The sequence below is a fragment of the Sorex araneus genome, chromosome 1 (genome assembly GCF_027595985.1).
Source record: "Sorex araneus isolate mSorAra2 chromosome 1, mSorAra2.pri, whole genome shotgun sequence".
NCBI lineage: Eukaryota > Metazoa > Chordata > Mammalia > Eulipotyphla > Soricidae > Sorex > Sorex araneus.
Genome location: NC_073302.1, coordinates 374,486,693 through 374,501,238, shown reverse-complemented (window position 1 = coordinate 374,501,238; position 14,546 = coordinate 374,486,693). Strand labels below are relative to the sequence as shown.

Genomic DNA, 14,546 nt, shown 5'->3' with positions numbered 1-14,546 from the left:
ACCCAGGTTCAATCCCTGGCATCCTGTATGGTCCCCACAGCATGGTCAGCAGTGATTCCTGAGTGAAGAGCTCTGGGTGTCCGACCGCCCCCCCCATTCCCTCCACCCCTGGCAAAAATAAAAAGACTGTTCTAGGTAATTTAGATAGGTCTGATACAATCATTTGAAAAGTCAAAGAAGGGCAGGGCCTAGAGCCTCCCTGGAAAGTAAATACTCTGCATGTGGATTGCAACTTTCATTTAAATTTAAGAGCTCTAGTTGGTGTTTTATGATAGCCTGCCCTATGAATGCCAGGTTTGCTTGGTCAGTTCTCAAAACTGTGTAAGCTGGTTCTTCACTAAATCTCTATCCCCATTTCTACCTCTGGTGGATCCCGATTGATACTGTGATAAATTACTCTGATTCTTAATATTTTTTTCATATGGAAAACATGCTATGTAACAAACTTTGCAGCTTGCTGTTAGGTTTCCATTTGACTATTTGGTCGCTGAGGTAAAGCATCAGCAGAATGAAAAAAAATGAATACTTTACTTCATTAAGGGTGCAGGAACTATCATAAAGCACATGCCTCACTTGTATGAGGACTTGCGTTCTAGGATTCTCTCTCATCTGGGACTTGTATATGTTTTTCTGTAACATCTATCCACCAATCTTCATCATGCTTCTGTCACCAAAAACAGTCCTCTGTGCCATTTTCCAGTTTCCACTAGCATATTTGAGCCCAGTTGTTTTGTATTATTTAGGTTCATGTGGGTGACAATTTTAGCGTGTCTGTGCCAGACATTCTGTGCATCTTGGTTGACTTCCCTCACAGATCTGTGGGCTGATTTCAGACACTTCAGTTGAAGCAGCTGTCCTTGGCTAATGGCTGGGACAATGGAAGATTTAAGCTTTCCTCTGCTATCGTATATGTCCACCTTTGGATTACTACAATAATGCTTCTTATAATTTAGTAGATAATTGAATGAGCAGGCTGATCACGCAAGAAGAAAAACAGAAATCTTCTGGTAGGATCACATTTGCTAACATTCTGTGGTGTAAACCTAAGTTGGAAGGTCAGAGAGAACCATCTGTGCAACAGAGTTCACATTAAAACATAATATAATGAACAGAGTTCATTATATAAACATACAATTAAGTAAATTATAAAACAAAGACAATAAATACTAACAACTCAGGACTTCTTAATTATCTATGTTCTATCATTATTATCTATGATTATATATCTGTATAGTAAAAAAGTTACATACAGACTGAATCTTAAAATTCAAATGTTGGACACCTAACTCCTGAAGTAAATATTTTTGAAGATAGGAAAGGAGGTAATTAAGATTAAATGAGATCATCAGGGTGGATTCTGGTGTAGTAGAATTAGTGTAGAAGAAGAAACTCAACACTGCTGATTCTGCCATGCAAGGTCACGGGAAGAGGGTGGCTCTCTGTAAGCAAGGAAGAGAGTCCTCACCAGAAATCAAACAGCCAGCATTTCATTTGACTTCTCAGGTTTCAGAGGAGTGAGAAAGTTAATTCTGTTACTTAAGCCACCACCTATGGTGAGTTTCCTGGTTTGTTGTTTTTAATGGCAGCATGAGCAGACAAAAACAAATAGTGCTGTAGTGTCGCATTAAATGCCATCATATCAGTAGCTTGGACAAACAGAAAGATTCCATTTATCTGTCTTTAGTTTTATAGGGTTTTTTTGTTTTGTTTTGTTTTGGGGGACCACACTCAGTGATACTCAGGGCCTATTCTTGGCTCTGCACTTGGGGATAACTCCTGGCAGAGTTTGGGGGACCACATGGTCTGCCAGGGACTGAACTTCTGCATGCAAGGCCACAGCCCTGCCTACTGTACTATCTCTCTGGGCACTAATTTATTTTTTGGCAAAGAATTTGCTAGTTACTTTTATTAAAAACCCAGAAGATTAATCTGGGGATGGGATTGAAGCAAGAGTAGGGCACTTGCCTTGCATGTGGCCAACCCAAATTCAATCCTGGGTACCCCATATGGTCCTCCAAGACTGTCAGGAGTAATTCCTGAGTGCACAGCCAGGAGTTAGCCTTGAGCTGAGTGTGCCCCCCAAACAAACAAAATAACAATAAACAAACAAACAAATAAGTAAATAAATAAAATTAATTTGAGTGTAGGATCATATTACTACCGGTGTTTTTGTTGGTGTGCTTGCTTCTTAAGCTTTAGAATGTATGCAAAGTATGCATCAATAAACTCATTAAGACTACATATTTCGGAAGTTGTATTTTTAGATAAGTGTTAGTCTTCAAAAGTCCCTGATATAAGAACCTTCTACTTATTTTAATGCACCTGTATATTCCATAGATTATTCTTGTGTAATAGACATATAAGGAAATATATTTCCTTTTTAAATTCTTATAATATTTAATTTATTTATTTTAATTTTAAATTTTATTTTATTTTTATAAAGTTGTTCACAATAATGTATTACACTCAATATTCAGACACCAATGCCACCACCACTACACCTTCCCATCACCATTACTTCAAATTTTCCCACCATCACCACCCAAGCCTGTCCCCAAAGCAGACCCTAAATAATTTATTTTGGATTCCTTTTAACGACTAATCCACTAAAAATAATCCCCAGAAAGTTTCCTTAGACGGAAGTGTGTGAAGATTGTTATACAACCTGGAGTCATTAAGCCCCTGTATGAGAGGTAACTAACATGTTGATACAGGTTGTGCCTTATATGCTAATACAGATATTAGATAGATATTTATGTATATACATACACACACACATATATATATATATTTTTTTTAATTGAGATGGGTTGCCTTCTACTTCATACCCAATTCAATGTGGTATGCTACTTTTAGTACATCAGTGGCGTACAGTATGAGATGTCAGTCTAGGAATTCTAACATTTTTAAATAGGGTGGTACATCTAAATTATTAACAAGGAAATATATTTCATTACATTATAATGCCCTGTTTTGATCATCAATTAGTTCTGAAATGTCATCAAATCTCTCTCTCTATATATATATATAATAAATGAAATCTTCTGGCAGAAATTCACCTTGAAAAAAGGGACATAATCAATATAGCACCCATGAATTTTTCTGTGACAATTCATTGAAGAAATTATGCTTATTTGAAATAATAAAAAAATACTTGTAAACAAAAGAACAGACACAATTGTGATGAAAATAATTCAGAACAGCCCTTGAAGTTTCCCAGTTAAGCCACTGAACATCTAGTTGGTCTACCTGAAGTTTGAAAAGCTATGATGGGGAAGGAAGCAGGTACACTGGTAATGGATGTAGTGCTGGAATTACATACATGGGAAACCATCATTAATGGTTTTCTAGATCACAGTACCTCAAAACAGCTTAAAAGTTTTTAAAAGAGGCTGAAGAGATAGTCCAATGAGTAGGGCACTTGCCTTGCCTGTGTTCAACTCGAGTTCAATCCCCAGCACCACATATGGTTGTTCTCTGAGCTTCACCAAGTGTGATCCCTGAGTGCAGAGCCAGGAGTAAGCCCTGAACTCTGCTAGGTGTGAACCCAAGCCAAAACAACAAACAGTTTAAAAAGACAGGAAAACTATGCCACTTGAGCAACTAATGGATGAACTGTATAACTTAAAGGCATCATATCACCAGCTGCACTTAAAAAAAGTATTCATGATTACATTTCAAAACATTTTCTGAAGGGATAATTATGGTAGAAGGTGTTTATATGCTTATTGGAGCCCCACCAAGATGTTCTTTAGAAGATCTGTGCGCTGGGGACCGGCTGCCATGTGAACTCTGAGCTATCTCCTACTCCAGGGAACTGTCTTGACCTAAAGGGACTCATCTCTCCTGCTACTTGTAGAATGCTGCAGTATCCCCCTGAGAGCAGGCCTCAGCCACTGACAGTCACTAGAGCCAGAGTCAGAAGTGTCATTAATGGTACAGAACTGCCCATATGAAGTGGATGTAAAGCTTCATCTAAACCCACTTCTCTGCCTCCCTTACATCCTAAACTTATGTCCTAAACTATCTTACATCCTTAAGTTTATGTCCTTTAGCCATTGCAAGCTTTAACCATGAATATGTCTTCACTGCATCAAAAAGCCCTACTATTGGAAGATGTACATCTATAATACCCAATGCAAGACACTGATAATCTCATCTTGCTTCTGAAGCAGTACTTCAATCAAAAGCAAGTATAATAAAAAATATAAATACAAAGTAAGTACAAATATAATAAATATAATAAATTTACTACCTTGACAGGATGAAGGTTTGTTGTGGTGATAATTTTGTGCAGTGGGCCTGCCAGTTTGGGGGGAAGTTTCGGCTCTTTATCCAGTCCCTGGGGTTTAGTGTAATAATCCAGTCTCTCTCGCGGAAAAAAGTTGTTGATTATAGTCACACAATCATGTTGACCTTTCAATAGGAAAACACAGGACTTGTTGTTTTATCATTAAAAAAATAGGACATTTCCCTTTCAAAAGTTACACATTTTTCTGTTTTCTTATGAAATAAACACACATCTGTATTTATTTAAGAAAAGTGTTAAGGAAGTAAAATATTTGGGGAACATTTATTAATATACCGTACAGTGAAATAAAAAATAATATAATTTTAAAGACAGATCCATAATTCATATGATGGCCAGATGGATTAATAAAAACTAAGCAATGTTTAATTTGTCACCATCCCTAAATCTTATACAAATTGCTTATAATTTAAATTAATCTTGTTTTATCCATTTACAAATCATGGCAATTCTTTCCTAATCATACCAGTCTTCAGGCTGAGAACTCTAGGAACTTCTCAGAATGGGGTGGGCAGCCTCCCTCAACTCCCTAAACTTCCAGAAGCAGCAGAAACTACACCATATCCCACACCCACTGCTGTGTAAACTCACTGCCCAGTTAAATAATCTAGAGTTTCTGAAGTGCATCACTTCCAAACTCTACAACACCAAACATCTCAGTAGAAGTATAGCAAATTAAATGGGAAAGTAACATGGAAGCCAACTAAGCTCAATAAACAAAAACATTAACACAGAAGTCTCAATTAGAAACAACAGTTCAGTAAAACCCTCAGAGACAATGTTCCCACTGTGAGACTGAACAATTTTCACAAATTATTTTCACTGCAGCATTTTTTTTATAAATACATTAGACATTTAGTTGAACAAGCAATATGAAATGAATTATTTTGTGCCTGCTAAGGGAGAAGGCTTTGGGAGTGGTTGGGGAAATGTGGACAACAATGGAGGGAAGGTCACAATGGTGGTGGGATTGGTGTTGGAATATTGATTGCCTGTAACTAATGTATCATGAACAATATTGTAAACCACAATATTTAAATGAAGGGGGGAAGAGTCCTCAAAACAAGAATGAATGAAGCCACTGACTACCAGAACCTATGGGGCACAGCAAAAGCAATATTAAGGGGAAAGTTTATAACTACTCAAGCAGCACTCTCCAGGAAGAAAGGGGCACTGGGGTCTTTGAGGAAGGGAGGCTGGTACTCTGATGATGAGTGTGGTACTGTAATTATGTATTAGGAAATCATCATTAACGATACTTTAAATCACAATGAGAAATAAGAAAGTTAAGAAAAAATAAAAATAAAAGAATAACAAATGAAAGTAAATAATAAGCAAAGCTTTCTCTGGTGACATTGCCTCCGGGCAAGTAGATAGAAGCTGCAAGTCATATGTAAAGGTACAAGCTCTTCCATGCCAGACATAAAAATAAAAACATCATGAAGATAAAAAGTCTCTAAATAATTAAATTGCCATATGGACATATGTATTTCATAATGAGTGAAATACATCAGAAGAAGAGGAGCAGACATAGAATAATTTCATTCATTTGTTAAATATAAAAAAAAAACAAAACCGTAGTATAAGACTAATATCCAAGGACAAAAGAAACAGAAACAAGGAGGTCTGGTCAATGGCTGGAAGCTTACCACAAGTGTGTGTGGGGTGGAGGGCAGTGAGGATAGAGAAGGGACCACTATGACAATAATAGTTGGAATGATCACTCAAGATAAGAAACTGAGTGCTGTATGTAGGTAAACAGATACACGTAACTTTTAGGTGCCTATATTGCAAACTACAATGCCCAAAAGGGAACAGAGAGCAAGAGCGAGAGCGAGCGAGATCGAGAGCGAGAGAGAGCAAGAGAGAGAGAGGCTGGAGCGATAGCACAGCGGGTAGGGCATTTGCCTTGCACGCGGCCGACCCGGGTTCGATTCCCAGCATCCCATATGGTCCCCTGAGCACCGCCAGGGGTAATTCCTGAGTGCAGAGCCAGGAGTGACCCCTGTGTATCGCCAGGTGTGACCCAAAAAGCAAAAAAAAAAAAAAAAAAAAAAAAAGAGAGACAGAGACAGAGAGAAGAAAAGTGTCTTCTATAGAGGTGGGTTGGTGGGGGTAGATGGGAGTAGGCGGGAAACTGGGGATATTGATAGTGAGGAAATGTATACTGGTGAGGGGATGGGTGTTGGAACATTGCATGACTAAAAACCAAACCAATCATGAACAACTTTATGACTCTGTATCTTATAGTGATTCAATAAAAAAATTTTTTTGAGTGAAAACAAAAAAAAAGTTACAGAAGTAATTACAGAAGTAAAAGGAAGAAATATGATAGGGAGGGGGTATTCTTTAAAAAGAAGAATAAAAGAACATTTGCTTTAAGGCCAATATCATCACATCAAAATGATTAATATAGAAAGTGACAAACTGATCTGTGACAAAGAATAGTAATTTCAGAAATAGTTACTAGTTCATAAGAAATAGTGCAGACTATTCACAATAAACAGAATCTGGAAACAATCTGAGAGCCGAAGAATAGATGGCTGTATAAAAGAAACTATGGTACATCTACAGAATGGAATATTACACAGCTGTTAGGAACAGGGAAGTCATGAAATTTACTATAAATGGATGGACATGGAGAGTATTATGCTGAGTGAAATGAGTCAGAACAAGAAAGACATATATAAAATGGCTGGATTTATTTGTGGGATATAAGAAAAACTATGAGACTAATATCCAAGCACAGGGAAAATAGGAGCCAGGATGACTGGCCAATGTTTGAAGTTACCACAAGTATAGAGCCGGGGAGGGGTTGGTGGGAGCATGCAGAGAGCAATTACAATAAAGGAGGGGACCAGTACGACAATAATAGTTGGAAATAAGCAGTCTGGACAAGAACTGACAGTTGAAAGTAGGCAACGGGATACATGATAACCTTTCAATATCTGTATTGCAAACCATAATGCCTCAAAGGGGAGAGGGAGAGAGAGAGAGAGTCAGACACAGACAGACAGACAGACAGACAGAGTGAGAGAGCAAAAGAGAGAGAGAGGTGCCTGCCATAGTGCCTGCCATAAAGGCAGGCTGAGAGGAGGAGAGTTGTGGGGTTGGGGAGGGAAACTAGGGATATTGGTGCTGGGAAATGTACACTGGTGGAGGGATGGAGGGATGGATATTAAAACATTGTTTGACTGAAACCAAATTATGAACAACTCTGTAATGCTCTATCTCAGGGTGATTCAATTAATAATAATAATAATAATAATAATAATAATAATAATAATAACATGCCAAATTTTAAAAAAAGAAATAGTGCCGAAGAAAATTAGTCTTCTAATTTTAAGTCTTCTTAGTCTTCTAAGTCTCCAAAAGTAGTTTTCCCTTTAAATGGGAAATGTTAAGTAGTTTAATAAAGTGTGCTAATACAACCAGCTAATATTCAGGGAGAAATAAAGTTAAGCAAAATATTTTGAAGTATTAAAAATCATAGAAGTCATATAAATATCAAGACACTGTTTGACAAAGATGATAATTAAGCAGCTGCACATTTTATTATTATTAATGTTCCTTCTGCTGAATTATATCACTGAATTTACTATTTATAATGTGATGGCATTTATTTAGTGTTACACATAAAATTTTTTAAATATACTATTTCACTCAATCTTTCAATAACCATGCAAGAACCTGTTAACAATGAGGAAACTACCGGTCAGAATCATTAAGTAACTTGCTATTAAGCGGCATAGCAAGAATATCAACTCAGTATTGCTGACTCCCTTGTTCATTTTCTTAAATGCTACATCAAATTAAATCCTTTTAAAAAATAGAATATATACACACAAGACACTGGATGGCAATAAAATACCTCTATCATTAATTAAATACTCAAAGTAGAAATTCAAAATAGTTTACTTGTGTTTCCAAAATCCCATTAGGTTTTTCCTTTAATTAGATAAACTCTAATTAACATTTTAATTATTTTAAGTAGTATTTTTTAGGGAGAAAATCTGGGTACAATCTGAGCAAAACTACCATAATATCTCATGGGCTATATAGTACATACTCTTATAGTACATACACAAAGCTATAGTAGTCAAAACTATGTGGTATTAGAATAAAGATAAACTTCCTAATCAATGAAACAGAACTGAAAGGTCAGAGATAAACCCTCAGATTTAAGGACAAAGGAGCTGGCTGCATGAGATGGAGTTAGGAAAGCCTCTTCAACAAATGGTGCTTAGAATATTGGATGGCCACATGCAAAAATATGAAACGGGATCCCCATCTCACACCATAAACAAAAGTTGTTCAAAGTGGGTGAAAGACCTCAAGATCAGACCAAAATCCATAAAACATATTGAAGAAAACAGTGATAGGACCATCCATGATACAGATCTCAGGGATCTCTGCATTGATCTCACTATATTGGCAAAGATAACAAAAACAAAAACAAGCAAGTTGGGTTACATCAAACTATAAAGTATTTTTCACGGCAAAAGAAATTCAGGTTAAAATGAAAAGATACTTTACTGAATGGGAGAAAAATATTTGTACATTATACTTCAGATAAAAGGCTAATGTCAAAGAAAAACAGCATTTTCAAAGCTCAATAACAAAAGAACAATAACCCTATCAAAAAATGGGAAAAGACGGGGCCGGAGTGATAGCACAGCGGGTAGGGCGTTTGCCTTGCACGCGGCTGACCCGGGTTCGATCCCCGGCATCCCATATGGTCCCCCAAGCACCGCCAGGAGTAATTCCTGAGTGCAAGCCAGGAGTAACCCCTGAGCATTGCTGGGTGTGACCCAAAAAAGCAAAAAAAAAAAAAAAAATGGGAAAAGAATAGGAACAGGCACTTCCCTGAAAAGATATATGTAGAGTCAGTTAGAATATGAAAAAGTGTTTATCATCACTTATTACCAGGTAATTGCAAATCAAAATAAGACACTGAGATAGCATCTCATACTGTGAGAACAGCATATCAAAAAAACAGAAACAACCACTGTTGGTGTTAATGTGCTGAGAAAGGAACTTTCATCACAGTTGGTGGGAATATTGTGTGGTTCAGCATCTATGGAAAAACTGTACTAGGAAAAGAAAAGAAAAGAAAAGAAAAGAAAAGAAAAGAAAAGAAAAGAAAAGAAAAGAAAAGAAAAGAAAAGAAAAAAGAAAAGAAAAGGAAAGAAAAGGAAGGAAGGAAGGAAGGAAGGAAGGAAGGAAGGAAGGAAGGAAGGAAGGAAGGAAGGAAGGAAGGAAGGAAGGAAGGAAGAGAGAACAGAGCTTCCACAAGATCCAGAGATTCCACTTCTCCAAAAGTCCAATGACAGATGAATAGATAAAGAAATAGTACAGCTGACCTAGGCTCAATCCCCAGGACCTCATATGGTCCCCCAAGCACCAGCAGGGGACCTAATTCCTAAGCACAGAATTAGGAGTAAGTCCTGAGTACCAAGAGATGTGAACCTTCACCCCTAAAAATTAAAAAAGAAGTTGTGGTTTATAGATGCCATGGAATATGCTTCTGTAAGAAAAGATAAAATCGTCACTGAAACTTAAGTGGAACATGATGTTAAGCAAAAGTCAGAAGGAGGACAAATGCCAGATGATTTCATTCATCTATGGTGTACAGAGAAAGAAAGTAAGGAAATAGTATTAAACAACAACAAACCCTTGGGTTTTCATTACAAAACTAAGATTACTGAGATTACAGTGGGGAGTCTTGGGCGCTATTGTGGTGATAAAGTTCAGTAACTTTGTACATCAAAACCATAAACATTAACTCTACTGTAATCATATAACCTAAATTAAAATAAAAACCTTTTTTTAAAAAGCTTCATGAGGGGGCTAGAGTGATAGCACAGTGGGTAGGGCATTTGCCTTGCATGCGGCTGACCTGGGTTCAATTTCCAGCATCTCATATGGTCCCCTGAGGACCTGCAGGAGTGATTCCTGAGTGCAGAGCAAGGAGTAACCCCTGTGCATCGCTAGTTGTGACCCCAAAAGAAAAAATAAATAAATAAATAAATAATTTTAAAAATTAAAAAGCTTCATGAGAGAGATAGAGAGAGATAGAGAGAGAGAGAGAGGAGAGAAGGGCTTGTCATGAGGCAGGAAGGTGGGGGAGAGAAACTGGAGCCATTGGTGGTGGGAAATGTACATTGGTGAAGGGATGGGTGGTGTGGGAACACTGTATGGCTGAAACCCAATCATGAACAACTTTGTAGCTGTGTATATCACTGTTATTCAATAAATTTAAAAAAAAAAAAACCTTACCTACAAATGCTGCCATCTGAGCAGCTGTTCTTCCCACTGAGTTGACAACATCTGTTTCAGCACCAGCTTCCAAGATCGCCCAAGTGATATCTTTGTTACCTAGAGTTAAAAAGGGAACATATTTCTTAATATTAAGAATGCATAATACAAATATTCCCTTCTAAATTATTTGCACTTTTTTCACATTTAGTTTTTTTTTTTTTTGGGGGGGGGGTTGGGGTTAGAAGATGGAGCCACACTTGGTGGTTCCCTGGGAACCATATGGGAACCAACTGAACTGGGGTTGGCCACATGCAAGGCAAGTACCTTAATTCCTGTAAATCTCTCCAGCCTATAGCTTTAATCTTCTGAATATCTTCATTTTTTCCAACGTATAATTTGCAATCCTTGTAAAGACTAAAATGCTACAAGAATCTACTTTAAACATGACCTGATTTGAATTATGAAATATCTGAACATGAAAAATAATATAAAAGTATATCAGGCAATACAGAATTAATACATAGCGAATATCTTTCCATCTAACAAAGCAGGTTTTTCTTAAAGATAATGCTTGTTGGACTGAGGAGGTGGTCCCAAGGGATAGTGCACATGCTTTGCAAACAGCAGTCCTGACCTCGAGCCCCTGCATCGCACCAAATAAATAAATTAATCTTTGGAATGAAAAAAAATTAAGCTTAGTATACAGGCAAAATAAATAAAACACTAAAAACAAAGAAGGGATACAATGGATATAAAGTCTTGCTTAACATATACTAGCCCATGCCATCTCTGTTACTAGTTATGTTCTGGAATTACTACCAGTTGGTGCTATCTCTCTATACTTTTTTTCTGTCTAAACATGCAGTTTGGAACCAAAGTGTATAACAAGTAGAGTACTTTCCTTGCATGCGGCTGACCGGGGTTCAATCTCCAGCACCCCATCTGGTCCCTTGAGCCTGCCAGGAGTGATTCCTGAGCACAGCCGGGAGTAAGCCCTGGTCACAACCAAGTATGACCCCAAAACCAAAAGAAAAAAACCTAAACATAGGTAGTTATTCTATTTGCATTGTTTTAGTAATTGGATCATTACAGACATTTTGCTACCATAAATTATACTCAATGAACTGCATTTTCTGTTAATTTTTTAAAAATTCAACTATAATTTCCTTAGAAATAGTTTCTGGAAAACAGCCACAGGATCCATTCTGCATGTTTTAAATGCAATTGTAGGCCAGTGTCCAAAAACATTGGGCTGATACACACTACCCAAACAGTGCAGAGATATCAAGGCCAGTTTACTAGACATTATCACTCTCTCTTATTTAAGGGGGTAGGAAATGGTTTCTCCCAAGCAGTGCTCAGAAGATCCAGTGGCCTCTACCCAGTATTACCCAACTGGGTCAGTGGCTCAATGCTGGGGCCCCAAGCTGTGGTGTTGCTCAGTGCTGGAGATTACCCAGGCCAAGTGCTTGGGAGATCTCCAGCTCTGTGCCCAGAAAAGCTCAAGGGTGCATGTGGTGTCAAGGATTGAAACATGTTCTGCCAGAGAAACAGATAACTCTTTCAAAATAGCTGTTTTCTCAAAAACAATGACAAAGAGTTTCTCATGGTCCTTCAAATCATGAAGACAGAATATCAAAGGAACTAACCTGAAAGAATACTAGATCCAAATCCTGAGCTCTATATAACATATTGAGGATAGAAGAACCAACTGGTTTACATAAAATTGATTTAGATCATCAAATCAACTATAGAACATTTAAGACATTATCATTTCAAAAATTTATTCTCACCATTTTTCTCATAAGACTTGATTTTAAAATCACTACAATCAAAATGCATTCATTTTTATGCATTTGTGTATATAAGGAATTTGTACAGGTTAATAATGTTAATATTTTAGAATAAATGCTAAAATTTCACCAGAAAGTGCAGCAAACATGAGTGCAGTGTATCCATGTTCGTGTTGATGACAGTTTACATCCGCTCCATGTCGCAAAAGTAATTTGCACATATCCAGTTTTCCTTTATATGCAGCGTGCATTAGAGGAGTCATTCCATTCTTTAATAGAAAGAAAAATATATCAATTTTGTGTATTTGCCCTTCCCCTACCAATGAATGACCCATGCAATTGCATGAATCTAAAATTCATCTCTACAACCTATATTTTTATATTTACTTCTCCAGTTAAAGTCTTCCACAAACTGCTAAGGTAAAGGTTGATTTTATTACCTCAGGTTTTTCTACAGATTAGCAAATAGATTCTGAAAAGACGTTTCAACCTCATGTCGATAGAAAATGGTTGGGGCAGGCAACTGAATCCCAATTTCCCAGAGCTCTAATCTCTATTCCACAATCTTAGCCCCTGGAAAAACAGGAACTACAAAATAAACAGCTAGAATCATATAAAACAAAAATCCAAGGATAACCTTTAATATAAGTTGGATGCCCATCAAGAAGAAAGCTGAATATATTATGGTATATCTGCAACTATATATACCCAGGGAGTGTTATGTTACTGGAAAAATTCACTTGCATCTGTTGAACCCAAGAAATTTTCATAAATTACCAATGAAATGGAAAAACTAGATGTAGGAAATATATTATTATAATGGTACCATTTTGAAAACAATGAACCCCAAAGCCACATTAATAATTTGATCACATAATTAGTCTAATATATGATCATATTAATATGAAGAAATGGTTTCCAGTACTGACTCTAGACTGGCTAAATGGCTTACTACCAATCTTTTATGCACATAGCCAATGGAACATCTACCCTTACAGGTTCTGGGTGCCTAATAGTTTCGGAGGATAAATGAATGAGCCATTCTCTATAAATGAATGTTCTCATCTAGATGTGCTTGGACTACAATGATACATTTGAAAGCAAACGTCTTTAAAATATGTAATCGCTTATTTGAGTAAGCCTTATAATTCTAACATAGCTTGTACTGCTTTTGATGAGTCCAGGCTATTATTATGACACAAGCTATGATATTGTTGATACACTATCATAGTAGTCTCAGAGTTGTTAACGCAAGAAAACTGAGATATTAAAGGTGTTTACATAAGAGGCAACTAATTATCATTCTTATTCTTCCCCTCTTTTTTTTCTGGTGATGCAACCAAGAATTTCACTGAAATTTATTTAGAAAGATGTGGGGGAAGAAAAGGAAGAAGTACATGTTTGAGAGAGAACACAGGTTTCTCCAGACTGAACATAAAGTAGCAAAGAAACATAGTGAGAAACAGTGAGATACATACAAAGCAGGAGAGAGCGATATCAAGAGAGAGCCACGCTTGAATAACAAGCCAAGAGACAATTTTTTGAGAGTAGTAATGAGGACTGATAAGAATATTATAATTTTAAGATTTCCTCCACTGGTGGTCTCTATAAGGAGAGGTTATTAAGGGTAGGGGCAGTTGAATGGGTAATCAGAATCTCAGGGTACAGGTGCAGCAGCAGCATGATTTGATGAAGTGGAAGTGGACATGATGGTTTTACCTTTTGAATGAAGGAAGGAAAGTGTATTAGAGCACAACTAGGGTAATAAACCCTACAGGATGGCATCACTTGTACATACGAGCTTAGCATGTAGGCAAGAATAAAGAAAACAACACACAGATGCAGTTAATTACTCAGCAATTCTATCCATCAATGAGGTTTCCCAGCTCCAAGAAAGATTCTGAAATTGCAGAACTGTCCTAAATTTTAAGAAGTAAATACTGGGGCTGGAGCGATAGCACAACGGATAGGGCATTTGTCTTGCACGCGGCAGACTCGGGTTCGATTCCTCCGCCCTTCTCGGAGAGCCCGGCAAGCTACTGAGAGTATCTTGCCCGCACAGCAGAGTCTGGCAAGCTCCCTGTGGCATATTCAACATGCCAAAAACAATAACAACAAGTCTCACAATGGAGACGTTACTGGTGCCCGCTCAAGCAAATTGATGAGCAACGGGATGACAGTGA

General features: G+C 37.3%; 1 protein-coding gene across 1 annotated transcript in view; it reads right to left on the bottom strand.

Annotated features, from left to right (window-relative positions):
- The window catches only part of ANKMY2 (ankyrin repeat and MYND domain containing 2), a 47,143-nt gene that overhangs the window by 18,516 nt on the left and 14,081 nt on the right, over positions 1–14,546 (bottom strand). The window contains exons 3-5 of the mRNA XM_004602230.2: positions 12,494–12,632; positions 10,589–10,687; positions 4,256–4,416 (exon numbers count right to left, since the gene is read on the bottom strand). Coding sequence (XP_004602287.1) covers positions 4,256–4,416; positions 10,589–10,687; positions 12,494–12,632 — 399 coding nt within the window. The remainder of the gene's footprint in view (positions 1–4,255; positions 4,417–10,588; positions 10,688–12,493; positions 12,633–14,546) is intronic.